At 32.6% G+C, this 11,031-nt stretch overlaps 2 protein-coding genes across 3 annotated transcripts in view; one reads left to right on the top strand and one right to left on the bottom strand.

Annotated features, from left to right (window-relative positions):
• LOC122572632 (serine protease inhibitor 3/4-like) overlaps positions 1 to 4,975 on the top strand; it is a 5,293-nt gene extending 318 nt beyond the window's left edge. The window contains exons 1-8 of one of the 2 annotated variants that reach the window (XM_043737832.1): positions 1,682 to 1,748; positions 1,864 to 1,985; positions 2,055 to 2,237; positions 2,365 to 2,575; positions 2,711 to 2,925; positions 3,020 to 3,205; positions 3,274 to 3,406; positions 4,686 to 4,975. In XM_043737832.1, the coding sequence (XP_043593767.1) occupies positions 1,697 to 1,748; positions 1,864 to 1,985; positions 2,055 to 2,237; positions 2,365 to 2,575; positions 2,711 to 2,925; positions 3,020 to 3,205; positions 3,274 to 3,406; positions 4,686 to 4,852 (1,269 nt within the window). In that variant the 5' untranslated portion in view covers positions 1,682 to 1,696 and the 3' untranslated portion in view covers positions 4,853 to 4,975. Of the gene's footprint in view, positions 1 to 1,681; positions 1,749 to 1,863; positions 1,986 to 2,054; positions 2,238 to 2,364; positions 2,576 to 2,710; positions 2,926 to 3,019; positions 3,206 to 3,273; positions 3,407 to 4,685 lie in introns of those variants that run through there. The other variant, XM_043737835.1, reaches the window with a different exon arrangement.
• Positions 4,976 to 7,355: 2,380 nt separating this feature from the next.
• On the bottom strand, positions 7,356 to 11,004 carry LOC122572624. Its single transcript, XM_043737798.1, has 4 exons — positions 10,480 to 11,004; positions 10,212 to 10,346; positions 9,159 to 10,135; positions 7,356 to 9,081 (listed from the first exon to the last, which is right to left on the bottom strand). Exons 1-4 carry the CDS (start codon positions 10,808 to 10,810, stop codon positions 7,357 to 7,359), a joined length of 3,168 nt encoding a protein of 1,055 aa, XP_043593733.1. The 5' UTR covers positions 10,811 to 11,004; the 3' UTR covers position 7,356.
• Between the last annotated feature and the right edge of the window lie 27 nt (positions 11,005 to 11,031).

Consider the following 11,031-nt stretch of genomic DNA (forward strand, 5'->3'; position numbering starts at 1 on the left):
GGGATTTTTTCAGTTGGACTGAAATGTTGTCTTTGAATCTGAAGACTAGACTGATGATTTTTTCGACCTCTTAGCCTTAACATTTTTACAGTGCAATAATACTTCTAAATAATAATGTTTATTCGTTTACCAGTTTATTTCTTTTGTAGCATATTTCTTAAAGATATTAAACAAAAACATTGCTTTTTATACATATATTTGTTCGATGTACGTTACACATTTCACTGCGTAAAAGCTATACACAGGGTGTTCCGCTAAAGGGTATTCGCTTTCCGAATATCTAAGGGGTGATGTTTGACGTCGAAAATCAAGGAAAAAAATTGCGGCTTCTGTTTTGTTTTTTAGTTATCGTTAAGTACAAATCGGCCAAAATATCCCCGCAAGTGAGCAAGCCTCCTTACGCGGAAGAAAGGTGGTCAGCCTAAGCAATGGCGCGCACAATGATCCTCAATTCGAACGATACACGGGCTGCTGCTTAGCTCGTACAAATCGCGAAAGAGAAGAAATGGCGGATTGAACATTAAACCAGCTTACTTGTGGAAATCCATAAGAGCATATCGAACACCACCTAATGTTATTTCTGACTACAGAGGATTAATATTTCCTCTAATTCTTTTCTGTCACTAGTGTCCACAGCAAAATGACACTCGCACTCCGATTGTCCTGGCCGCGAGTAGCCACAGAAATGCAACAAATTACAATAAATGTTCGACATTCTTTTTGTAAACAGAGCGTACCACCTCTCTTAAAATTTTACTGTATTGTATCTTCACTTGTCCCCAGTAGTCAAAATCGATGGGATTTAAATCTAGAGAGCAAGCAGGCCAATCACAGTTCTTTTTCGACCGATCCACCTGTTTCCAAAACAATTGAGCAAGTACTCTTGCACTGCGTTGGCAGAATGTTATGGTACACCGTTCCGCACGAACAATTTCTTAATTCGTGTGGATTTTTACTTGCCCCGGAATGTTAGTTGTGTATATTTGTTAATCCACATTTATTAGTTATTCCCTCTTCGGTAATTAACATCCTAGCGGGAAAATTGGAATTGCGTAGGACCTTCCAACTCATCCATTTGCGAACATATTTTCTTCTTCAATTTTCATGAATATGGTGCAGTGTTCTATCTCCCAGTTTCCGATCGACCTGCTCAGTTCGTCAGCCAGGTTTAGCAGGTTTTAAGGTATCGGTATCTCGCAATCATTGGTCCATTTTTCAAAATGTCTTTGCGCTGGGTATAGTTTTATTGGGATACCTTTCGGCGTATAAACTTCGCGCTTTTGTGCTATTGCTGTCCGCTGCACTGTAACAAAAATGGATGTTCAAAAGTTCTGCAAATGTATACATTTTGTAATAAATATGGCGATATAAATAATGAACGACGCAAAGTATTGCTATATTGCATACGACACTCACCACGCGCACTGCACATACTATACATTCAGGTAACACTCTAACTTGATATTTTCAGTTCTCTGAAAGTCCCACGTTAACCGTACGGAATGATTTTGTTCTTCCAAAACTGTTCTACCCTTTTGCTTCAAAATATCTAAAACATTACTATGTAGTAATAGAAAAATCATTCCGAAAGAAATATTTGCTATACTCTTTGCCAATGCTTTCACCATCTTCGTATGACTCGGAATTACCCAGGAATTACAATGATATTTGAGAAGTTCTTTTCGATAGCAAGAGTATGGTAATGAGGAATCGAACTAGCTGTGCACTAGACGTGTTTAAAGAAAGCGGTAACCTATTTTGCACAATCGTCAAACCTTACATAGCAAGAGATTTATTATTAAGATTTACAATACAATCTACTTTGCCAGTTTTTAATAACAATTTGTTACTATATTGTTTTAGTAATAAGAAGTTTCTGGTTGGTGGCTGTTGCCCTAATAACAATGTCAGAAGCAGAGGAAAATGTTGAAGCTCTGCGCTCCGTTGTGGAAGGTTCAAATCAATTTAGTTCTCCATTTTTTCAGGTAAAATATGGAATTTAAAATTTATTCCAAATACTAATGAATAAACTATGAGACACTCCTTGTTTTCAGACTGTGGCACAACGCAGCCCTGGCAACCTTATAATGTCCCCTTTAAGTGCAAGTATTGTTCTAGCTATGGCTGCTTGTGGAGCTCGTGGAAACACAGAAGCCCAGTTTAGAAATGTACTTCATCTGCCAACTTCAGAGAGTCTTGTCACATCTGGTTATCAGTCACTTATTGATAATCTCAATGTGGGTATCTCTCTCAACCAATTACTTTTATTATTTTAATGCATAGTTCAAATTGTAAATTTATTAATATAAAATAACAAATGCATTATTTTACGCTATATGATATTTTTTTCATGTTTTAATGTAGAATGTGAAAGACAACAAATTGGCTGTTGCAAATAAAGCCTTCATAGCATCAGATTTAAATTTGAAACCAAGTTACAAAAATTTAACAGAAGTTTACTTCCGTTCTGCTTCTCAATTGGTAAACTTTGCTCAAAATAAGGAAGCTGCAGCTATAATTAATAGTTGGGTCAAACAAAATACAAATAATCTTATTAAAGATCTTGTAACTGCTGGTTTGTATACATTTATTTTATTCATTACGATGTAAAGAAAATACTATACAAAATTTGGTTGAATGCATTTAAACTTCAATATGACTAATCATACTATGTAGTTTTATATTATTATGAATGTTTTTTTATAAACAGAAGCGCTAGATGAAACGATTAAATTAGTACTTGTCAATGCAATATATTTTAAAGGCCAATGGAAAAATAAGTTCGACCCTAAGTTAACGAGCGATATGCCATTTCATACTAGTAAAGTTGAGGTAAAAAATGTTCCTACAATGTATAGACGAGGTAATTACAAATATGGAGACCTTCTAGATTTAAATGCTAAATTCGTTGTAATACCATACAAGGTAAGTTTTGAAGAGGAAGGCACTAATGTTTAAAAAGAAGGTGCTTCCTTGTAAAACTCTTCGAAATACAAAGAGAAGCAATTAAATTTCCTAGGGTGACGAATTCAGTATGGTCATAATTCTTCCAAACGAAATTGATGGTTTGTCTGATGTTCAGAAAAAATTACAAAATACAAGTTTAACGAACATTCTAAGTCAAGGACATGAGGAAGAATTGAAATTATGGTTACCAAAGTTCAAGATGCAAAGTATGCTTGATCTTAATGGTGTTTTAATGGAGGTATATATATATAGTATAATTCATGTACAGATAACTATTTCTTGTATTTTAATTCTTATTTTATGTAGATGGGTTTAACTGATGCATTTTCTAATGCTGATTTTTCTGCGATTACTGATGCTGGTTTGTACATCTCCCGTGTTCTCCAAAAGGCATATATTGAAGTGAATGAAGAAGGAAGTGAAGCTGCTGCTGCTACTGGTAAGTGAATAAACATTCTGTGTTATGCAGTTTATATTTAAATTAAGCAGAATATCACTTTGTGCAACTATTAAATATGAAAATATTCAAAAAATAATATAATATGACAAGAAGTTTTTTTACATTTATTTCATACTGCTCTTGCTTTGTGAATCATTTTCAGCCATTTCTACATCACTACTTAGGCTAATTCTATATCTAACCATATTTTCTATGAGACGATTGCATAATATGCTTAGAAAATTTTCGTTATAATCTTATCATTGATAGGATTAAAATTAATTGAAAGCATGATTAATTTGTATGAAAGAGCATGTGTAGCCGGTTACAATGCGCTTGTATCGTGATTAATTTTTTTTTATTTCTCTGCTTTATAAGTTGGAATGCAGTTATTTAACTGTATACATTGTTGATGTATGTACTTACATTATACATACGTGTATTTGTACACTTGACAGAAAGAGATTCTTTGTAATATTATAATGCAATCGACCTTTGATCCAATCTAATTTCGTGGTGAAAGCCGAAAAATCTTTAAATCGTGGATGCTTTGCCTTATCGAATCTTATACCCTTATAGAGGTTCTTCATATAATGATATTTGGCTTTGTTTACATTTTATTCTTACATATTTTATATAATCGTCCATGTATGTGTATGTGTGAGTATATAATTTACGTTATGAGGACTTTTACAAAATTAATTAGAAATTAAAAAGTAAGCAATCATTAAGCTAAAAAGGCAGAGTATTCATTGAATTATCACATTTCCACCAATCTGTGTAATTTGTACGTAATNAATTTTGTGGTATGGAGTTGATATACGGAAAGCTCCATTTCGTTATTACAAATCAGCATAATCAGAAGAAGAATTCATTTGGGAATTTAATATAATATAGTTAATTTTGTAGACAAAATGTAGCAGCTTCCTTACTAAATATCATGTTTTATAATAAACTTTCAATTTTAACACGTTCATTATCATCGTCCAAGGAAGAAGTAGCTTTGCACATTCAAAATATCAATATTTAGATAAGATTCCGTTACAAATATGCGATTGTGAGCCTTGAGTTCTGGGTAGCTCTTCGTGCCATTACACATGTATGTATGTTTAACGGTAGCGAACGTATAAATATTTTCTTCACATCGCTCCTCTTGCTCTATTATTGTTCCTTACAAATTATGTTCCTATAATATGTTTTTAATTAATATGTAATAATATATTAATATATAATTGTATTCATACACTTAAATATGATGTTTGACGTAATTTTGTTCCAGCTGTCATAGGGTCAATCAGAATGGGTGGTGCAATTGAACGTCCTAAACGGCAATTGAAAATTGATAAGCCATTCCTTTATTATATCATAAAAACTGTAAATGATGAAAGGGAAAATGATATTAGCTTATCATTATTCTGCGGTTCTGTTGTCAAACCCGAAATCTAAGAACAGTAGTGACATAATAGTAATATCATAGTAATGTAATAATTAATTCGTGTGCTCCGTAGTTATAAGCTTTTCAATAATACCTTGTTTGACAATAAATGAGTATTTGTACACTTGGCAGAACGAGGTTCTTTGTAATATTATAATGCAATCGACCTTTGTTGCACTCACTTCCAATTTGGATTATTTTGTCCTTATGCTACAAATAATCATAACTTAATGTTATATATATGTTTCGAAAAATAAATAAAAAGAAAAATAAATTGTCCATATTCTCCTTTTTTTAAACAACTCTTTTTAGGTAAGAACAATTTACATAAGATTTGTTTCAGTAATATTCTTTATTCCTGTTAGTTTTCGTATTCCTTCCCCACTCCAATGATGGGGATCGGTCGACCATTTTTCTACTCTGTTTATAAAAACCAAACTGAACATCAAGACATAATAATGTTATTCAGTGGACACGTTAATTATCCTTAAAAATATATTATTTTGATATTTGTATTGGATAGAGATTATGTATTGGGTATAATTCTGATAGGCGAAAGCCATTCAAAGTAGAAAAAGAAGAATTAAATAAATAAATAAAATAAATACGGAAATTATTGATACCTTATTCGCTCTACGGCTTTCGGTGATTTTTGTATATATTGCAGAAATCAACATTTCCCACTGCAGTGAATTCTGTTTACAATTGTGCATCCGCGACAGCATATGCCAGTATTGGTTACTGGCCGCCTGATGGCGGCTAGATTAATTACCACCTATCCCAAACATATATATAAACTATATACAATAGAGAAGAATTAGGTTTGGGTTAGACGTTATTTTATTCGGCTGACGACCAATATTACTACATACGCTGCTACGGATTCACAATTATAGACTGAATTCAATGTACTGATACTGGCTGCTTTTTGCGAACTAAAACCAACTGCCGGTTGTACTATATAGGAAAATATTGTTCAAAATTTGGTTTCTATAACATATTTCAAAATCATCGAAATCGAAAAGAACAGAACGTTTGTACAAGTTCGCCGCATTCTTATATGTATTAATTTTTCGTAATTTGTATATGAATTTTTAAGCAACATATGGCAAATATATAATGCGTGTGTAGTCACAGTCGACTCTATTACCAGCCGTGCTAAAAGTGGTAACCAAGGGTCGAAAACGTGCTTGACTATTCTGTTTGGTCATAAACGAACCTTCCCGATTTTGTCACGGGGGTTCAGTCTTAGTTTCTGGAATATTAGCAAGAAACTGTCGGTACCACTCCAATGAATTCTGCCTATAATTGTGCGTCTGTGACAGCGTATGCATGTATACCGAGAATTTTTTGCGAATATCTCGGAAGCTAAGGTCGAACAGCGATTACATGTATAGCAAAAGTTATTCCGAATCTTATCTCTGACAACATATTCAAAACTCATCGAAGTCGATGAGATGGATGAACCATCAATAATTACCAAAGTTACCTTCATTGAGTATGTTACATAACGTAAATATCGTAATTTATTAATCAGATGTAACATTCCATAAGAGTAAACAATACACTTAATTTAGCATTATTACTAAAAATATCATTTAATATAAAGGTGCGGAAATAAAAAGTAATTACTTTTCGTAATTTTGTATATCAAATTAAACATATCTGCTTTAACAGAAATTATGTTAAAATTACTCCGGCACTTCTTATTAACATTGCTTTCCTTTTATACTGTTAACGTATTGTCTCGCATGTATAATTTATTATTTTACAATTTTGTAATAGGAATGCGAGTAATAATCAGTCTTGCGATTGAAATTCCAAGATAGAGAATCGACCGCTCATTTGTCTTTTACATCGTTCTATATTATAACAGAAAGTCAGAAATTCTTGAAAATCTATCATTATTTACAGGTCATGCCAATGAACCGAAAGTTTAACACAAATTAACAATATAAAAGAATTTATTAATATTATGTAATTTTGCTGAGTAAACTAATCAAGTTGTAACAAATTATATATAATGTATATGATAAAAAGTAATAGAATCTTTAAACAATTTAATTTACTTAATAACGTTCAATAGGAATGATTTTTATCCAATGACTTGCATGACAACTTGAACATGTTGATGAAAACATAACAGTAATAAGTATGGAAAAAGAATATTTTTTGACTTAACAAAGCTTGACTTATTCTTCTCATAAAAACAAGTATTGAGTAACATAATTGCCTTATCATTAAAGTATCTTTTTTTATTTTAGTTCTGCATCTTTTATAATTTTTAGAAAAAAAATATATTGCACGAATTACGTAAATATGCACTGTATTTCATACTTCAAAAATATTATTCTTTTCTTATATTATTAACAAATTGATAAAGAAAATAATATTTTATTTTCTTTTTAGATGCTAATATAATAAAAGTTAGGAATGTTTATGAACGTTTTGCTTGTTATTTAACTAATGTATAAAATGGAAGCAAAGTGAGAAATATATTGCTTTACTTGTATAACTAAGTTATTACGCAATTGTCTGGTTTTGGGAATTTTATGGAATGTGCAGTTTCGGTAGATGCAGTACCAGTTGATGTAAGAGAACTTCGACGTGGTACAATCGCAGGCATACTAGTAGTAGTATCCAAAAATTCATCATCGTTATCGGAATCAGTGTCTTTGTCTTTATTGTCTTTCAATTTCCTTGGGATTAAATCATGAATATATTTTTCAATCATCTGTCGATTCTCAATTGGAAGCGTATTAGGATTATTCAACACATATGGCAAGCTATCATTCATTGTTTGTTGTTCTTTAGACATTGTTTCAATACACATACGCTGTAATTCAGCCAACGCCTCATCCATGAAACGCACGCTCTGTTTACGATCTGATATAACGTTACTATTGAATTCAAGGGGTTTGCACATCTCACTATTAGAATCCTTTTGCTTTAAATTTTCAGTGTTGGATCTTGTGAAACCTATAGGAAAGTTTGGCTTTTGATTTGTTACGTTGCAAGAAGGACCATATGTTATTCGCTGTTCGTTTATTGGGTCTTCATATTTATTTAACATCCAGTCTTGAACATAGTTTTGATCATTTTTTGTTTGAATTTCTTTGGACATAGTTTTAGGTTGCCCTGTTGTGTATAGCTCGTTATAAAAAGCTGGGGGTACATTTTGTGTATTAATTTGATGTTTATGTGTATTTGGCTGAACTAGATGCCCAAGGTATTGTTGTCCAGTTTGTCCTCCAGCATCTTTCCACCTTCCTGTATTCATTACAAGTTGAGCTAACTGTTGAATTGTTTGCTTGGATACCATTTGTATGGATGTTTTTTCATGATTATTAGAAATAGTTCCTATTTTTGCTGGCGTAGACGTATCACAAGGTTCGTCAGGAATGTAAGTAGGCTTTATATTGAACTGCCGTAGACGGTCATAACTTTCACCTTGACCCGCTAATAAATCATCATCGATATCTCGTAATTTTTTTTTATTTATATTTGACATGTTAGAACAACTTATAAATTGTTCAGCCGTGCGGCATTCATTCTCTAAAAATGCCGCAGTTAATATCATTGCTGGTGTGGGTTCTCTTTGAGTAAATAATTTTCTACGTGCATGTAAAGTCTGGCTTATTGTTGTTTCAAGGCGAGCGTTTTCTATTTTCTCCTCTAGTTCTTTCTCCATGTCCAAGAAATTTTTAGTTTCAAATATCAACGTTTCTATATCCATAGTTTTCTCCACTTCCCTAGCTATACGTCTCTCCGCAGACGATTGAGTTCGTGTTTCCGTAGATGTAATTGTTTGTAAACCTAATCGTTGCTGAGCTTTCACAAAAGGAGATTGTGATACTGGTCCCAATTTTGACCATATAGTACCAGGTTTCTTCACTGGACTAGTTATAGGTGATACCACACCTGGTCTTGTTACTATGGTATTTTGATTAATCAATTCAATGTTTGAATTTGGTATTGTACAAGGTACACGACAAGGTTTTGGAGGAACTAGATCTAACTTTGGAGGTGCAGCACCAGGTCGTGGAGGAGGTACTAAGGATGTTATCGTAGGTTCTGGCGGTGGTGGAGGTATTTCGATATCTCCTTCTGAAGTTTGCTTCGTAAGTATAGAAGCATGAACAACTTTTAATAGATTGTCTAAACGATTTTCAAGCCTACTTTGACGGTCTCTATCTATGTCTAGAAATTTTGTCACCATATCGTTTTGTGCAGTAAGTATCTAAAATGATACAAAATTAACAAACAAATCATCTGATTACACGTACTAATAAGATGAAACAACGATTTGTACTTTACCTTATTAACGACTTCATTTTGAGAGTTAATGGCACTTAACATGAGTTGCTCTAATTTCTCAGCTTTCTTTTTCCTTAATGGTACATCCGGGATATTATCTGTATTGACGGTACTATCTTTTGATTTATTATCATTTTCGGATGGAGTTGGTGAATCTATCAGAAATTCTAACAAGCTATCATCATTATATGTTGCATTATTTGTAATCACAGAAATCTCAGGATTTTGTACTCTTAATGAGTTTGTAGCTTGCGTAATTGTATTATAAGTTTTATTTAAATTGGGTGCTTTTTCATCACTCTTTGATTGATAGAAAGCATCATTTAAATTTTGAGATACATCTGGTGAATAATCTGGGGACAAAGATCCAATTCGTTTAGTATCTTCTACAACAGGTATATGAGCTGAACAATTGCCATACAGTTGTTTACACATATTTGTTAAAGCCTGATCTAGCACAGTTTTTCGTGGTTCCTGAGGCATTGCACGATTATTTGTATTTACTAAGTATTGCAACTGATTGTGTTGTTGAATTACATGTTCAACATTAGGATTTTGCATTGTCATTGAACTAAATTGCATTGGTACATTTATAGATTGTGCTGTTAAACCTTGATTTAGATTTTGTAGATTTTGCTCAAGGTTTAAGTTATTCACTAAAATGTTCTGCTTATTGCACATATGATTCTGTTGCAAATTATGCTGCATATTTTCTTGGATTATTTGATTTTGCACATTTTGTACCGTATTTTGGAAGGGTATTTCTCCATAATTATAACCTGGTACTAAATTTTGTTTATAATTTACATTTAATGATTCTTCTACTGGAAAAGTATTGCACTGTGTTGATTTAGCAGCTATCTGAGTTAACTGTTCACCAGTATTGATAGCTACATCCCTTGTTGGAGAAAAGACTCTATAAGGACGTGCTATTATAGTTTCATTTGATTCAGGAGAATCGGGATATTCATTTTCACCTATAAGATAATTTATATGTTAAACTTCCTTTAATATATTTAAAATACCATCTAAATAAAAGAATATAATTCTTACGTCCTAATGCCCATGTAGGTGATAATGCTTCTGTACGATGGAGTGATGGTACAGGCTCCTGAAATTTATGTCTCACTTGCAAATTTTTACTCGTTTTTACTTCCTTTGGAGGAGACTTAACATTTATTGTTGCATCTAATGAAAAATAAAAAATTAAATTCTTTAATTATGGTATCCATCAAATAAATATTTATTATATACTTCGAACTATTAATTTTGATAACTAAAATAATAAATAAATTAGTAATTTATTTTCAATATGTCTTACCCACAGTATCTATGCCAATATTTTCTTCAATACGTTTATTTTTAAGAACTCTATCAATTGATTCATAATATTGCTCTACACCAGCGCGAGTACCAGCTCGTTTGGCTTCACGGTAACAAACCAAGACCTGTTTCATTCGTGATCGACATTGTTTACCTGAGACATTGTATCCTTTCTTTTTTATATATCGTGCAACATTTTCCCAAACAAGTTGTGGCTTCGAAGCATACTCAAGTTGCTTTTGCACTTGCCTATCCGACCACACCGATACCAAGAGCGAAGTACTTTCAGGGGTCCATTTATATTTAATATTGTCTCCAGAATCACTCATTTCACGACGAATACCTTTTACTTTCCTCCCACCAAATGTATTGAAACTAATATAGGAACTAGGATACAATATACTCTCATGAAATAACGCAAAGAATTGCGGTGTATATTAGTACATATCAACAGGTTGTAACCAAACAAAGCTCATTACGTAAAAGATGACGCCGAACTCCAGAAATGCACATGAACTGTGCACTCAGATCAACCGATTCTAACCGACAA

The sequence above is a fragment of the Bombus pyrosoma genome, linkage group LG11, assembly GCF_014825855.1.
Source record: "Bombus pyrosoma isolate SC7728 linkage group LG11, ASM1482585v1, whole genome shotgun sequence".
In the NCBI taxonomy this organism is placed as follows: domain Eukaryota; kingdom Metazoa; phylum Arthropoda; class Insecta; order Hymenoptera; family Apidae; genus Bombus; species Bombus pyrosoma.

What these genes read in the sequence shown, in the direction of transcription:
- LOC122572624 (XM_043737798.1), bottom strand. Translation starts at nt 10,810, where the DNA reads ATGAGTGATTCTGGAGACAATATTAAATATAAATGGACCCCTGAAAGT. An exon ending in TATTGGCATAGATACTGTGG is followed by an intron (nt 10,347 to 10,479) that starts GTAAGACATATT and finishes ATTTTTCATTAG; the next exon opens with ATGCAACAATAAATGTTAAG. An exon ending in AAAATGAAGTCGTTAATAAG is followed by an intron (nt 9,082 to 9,158) that starts GTAAAGTACAAA and finishes GTATCATTTTAG; the next exon opens with ATACTTACTGCACAAAACGA.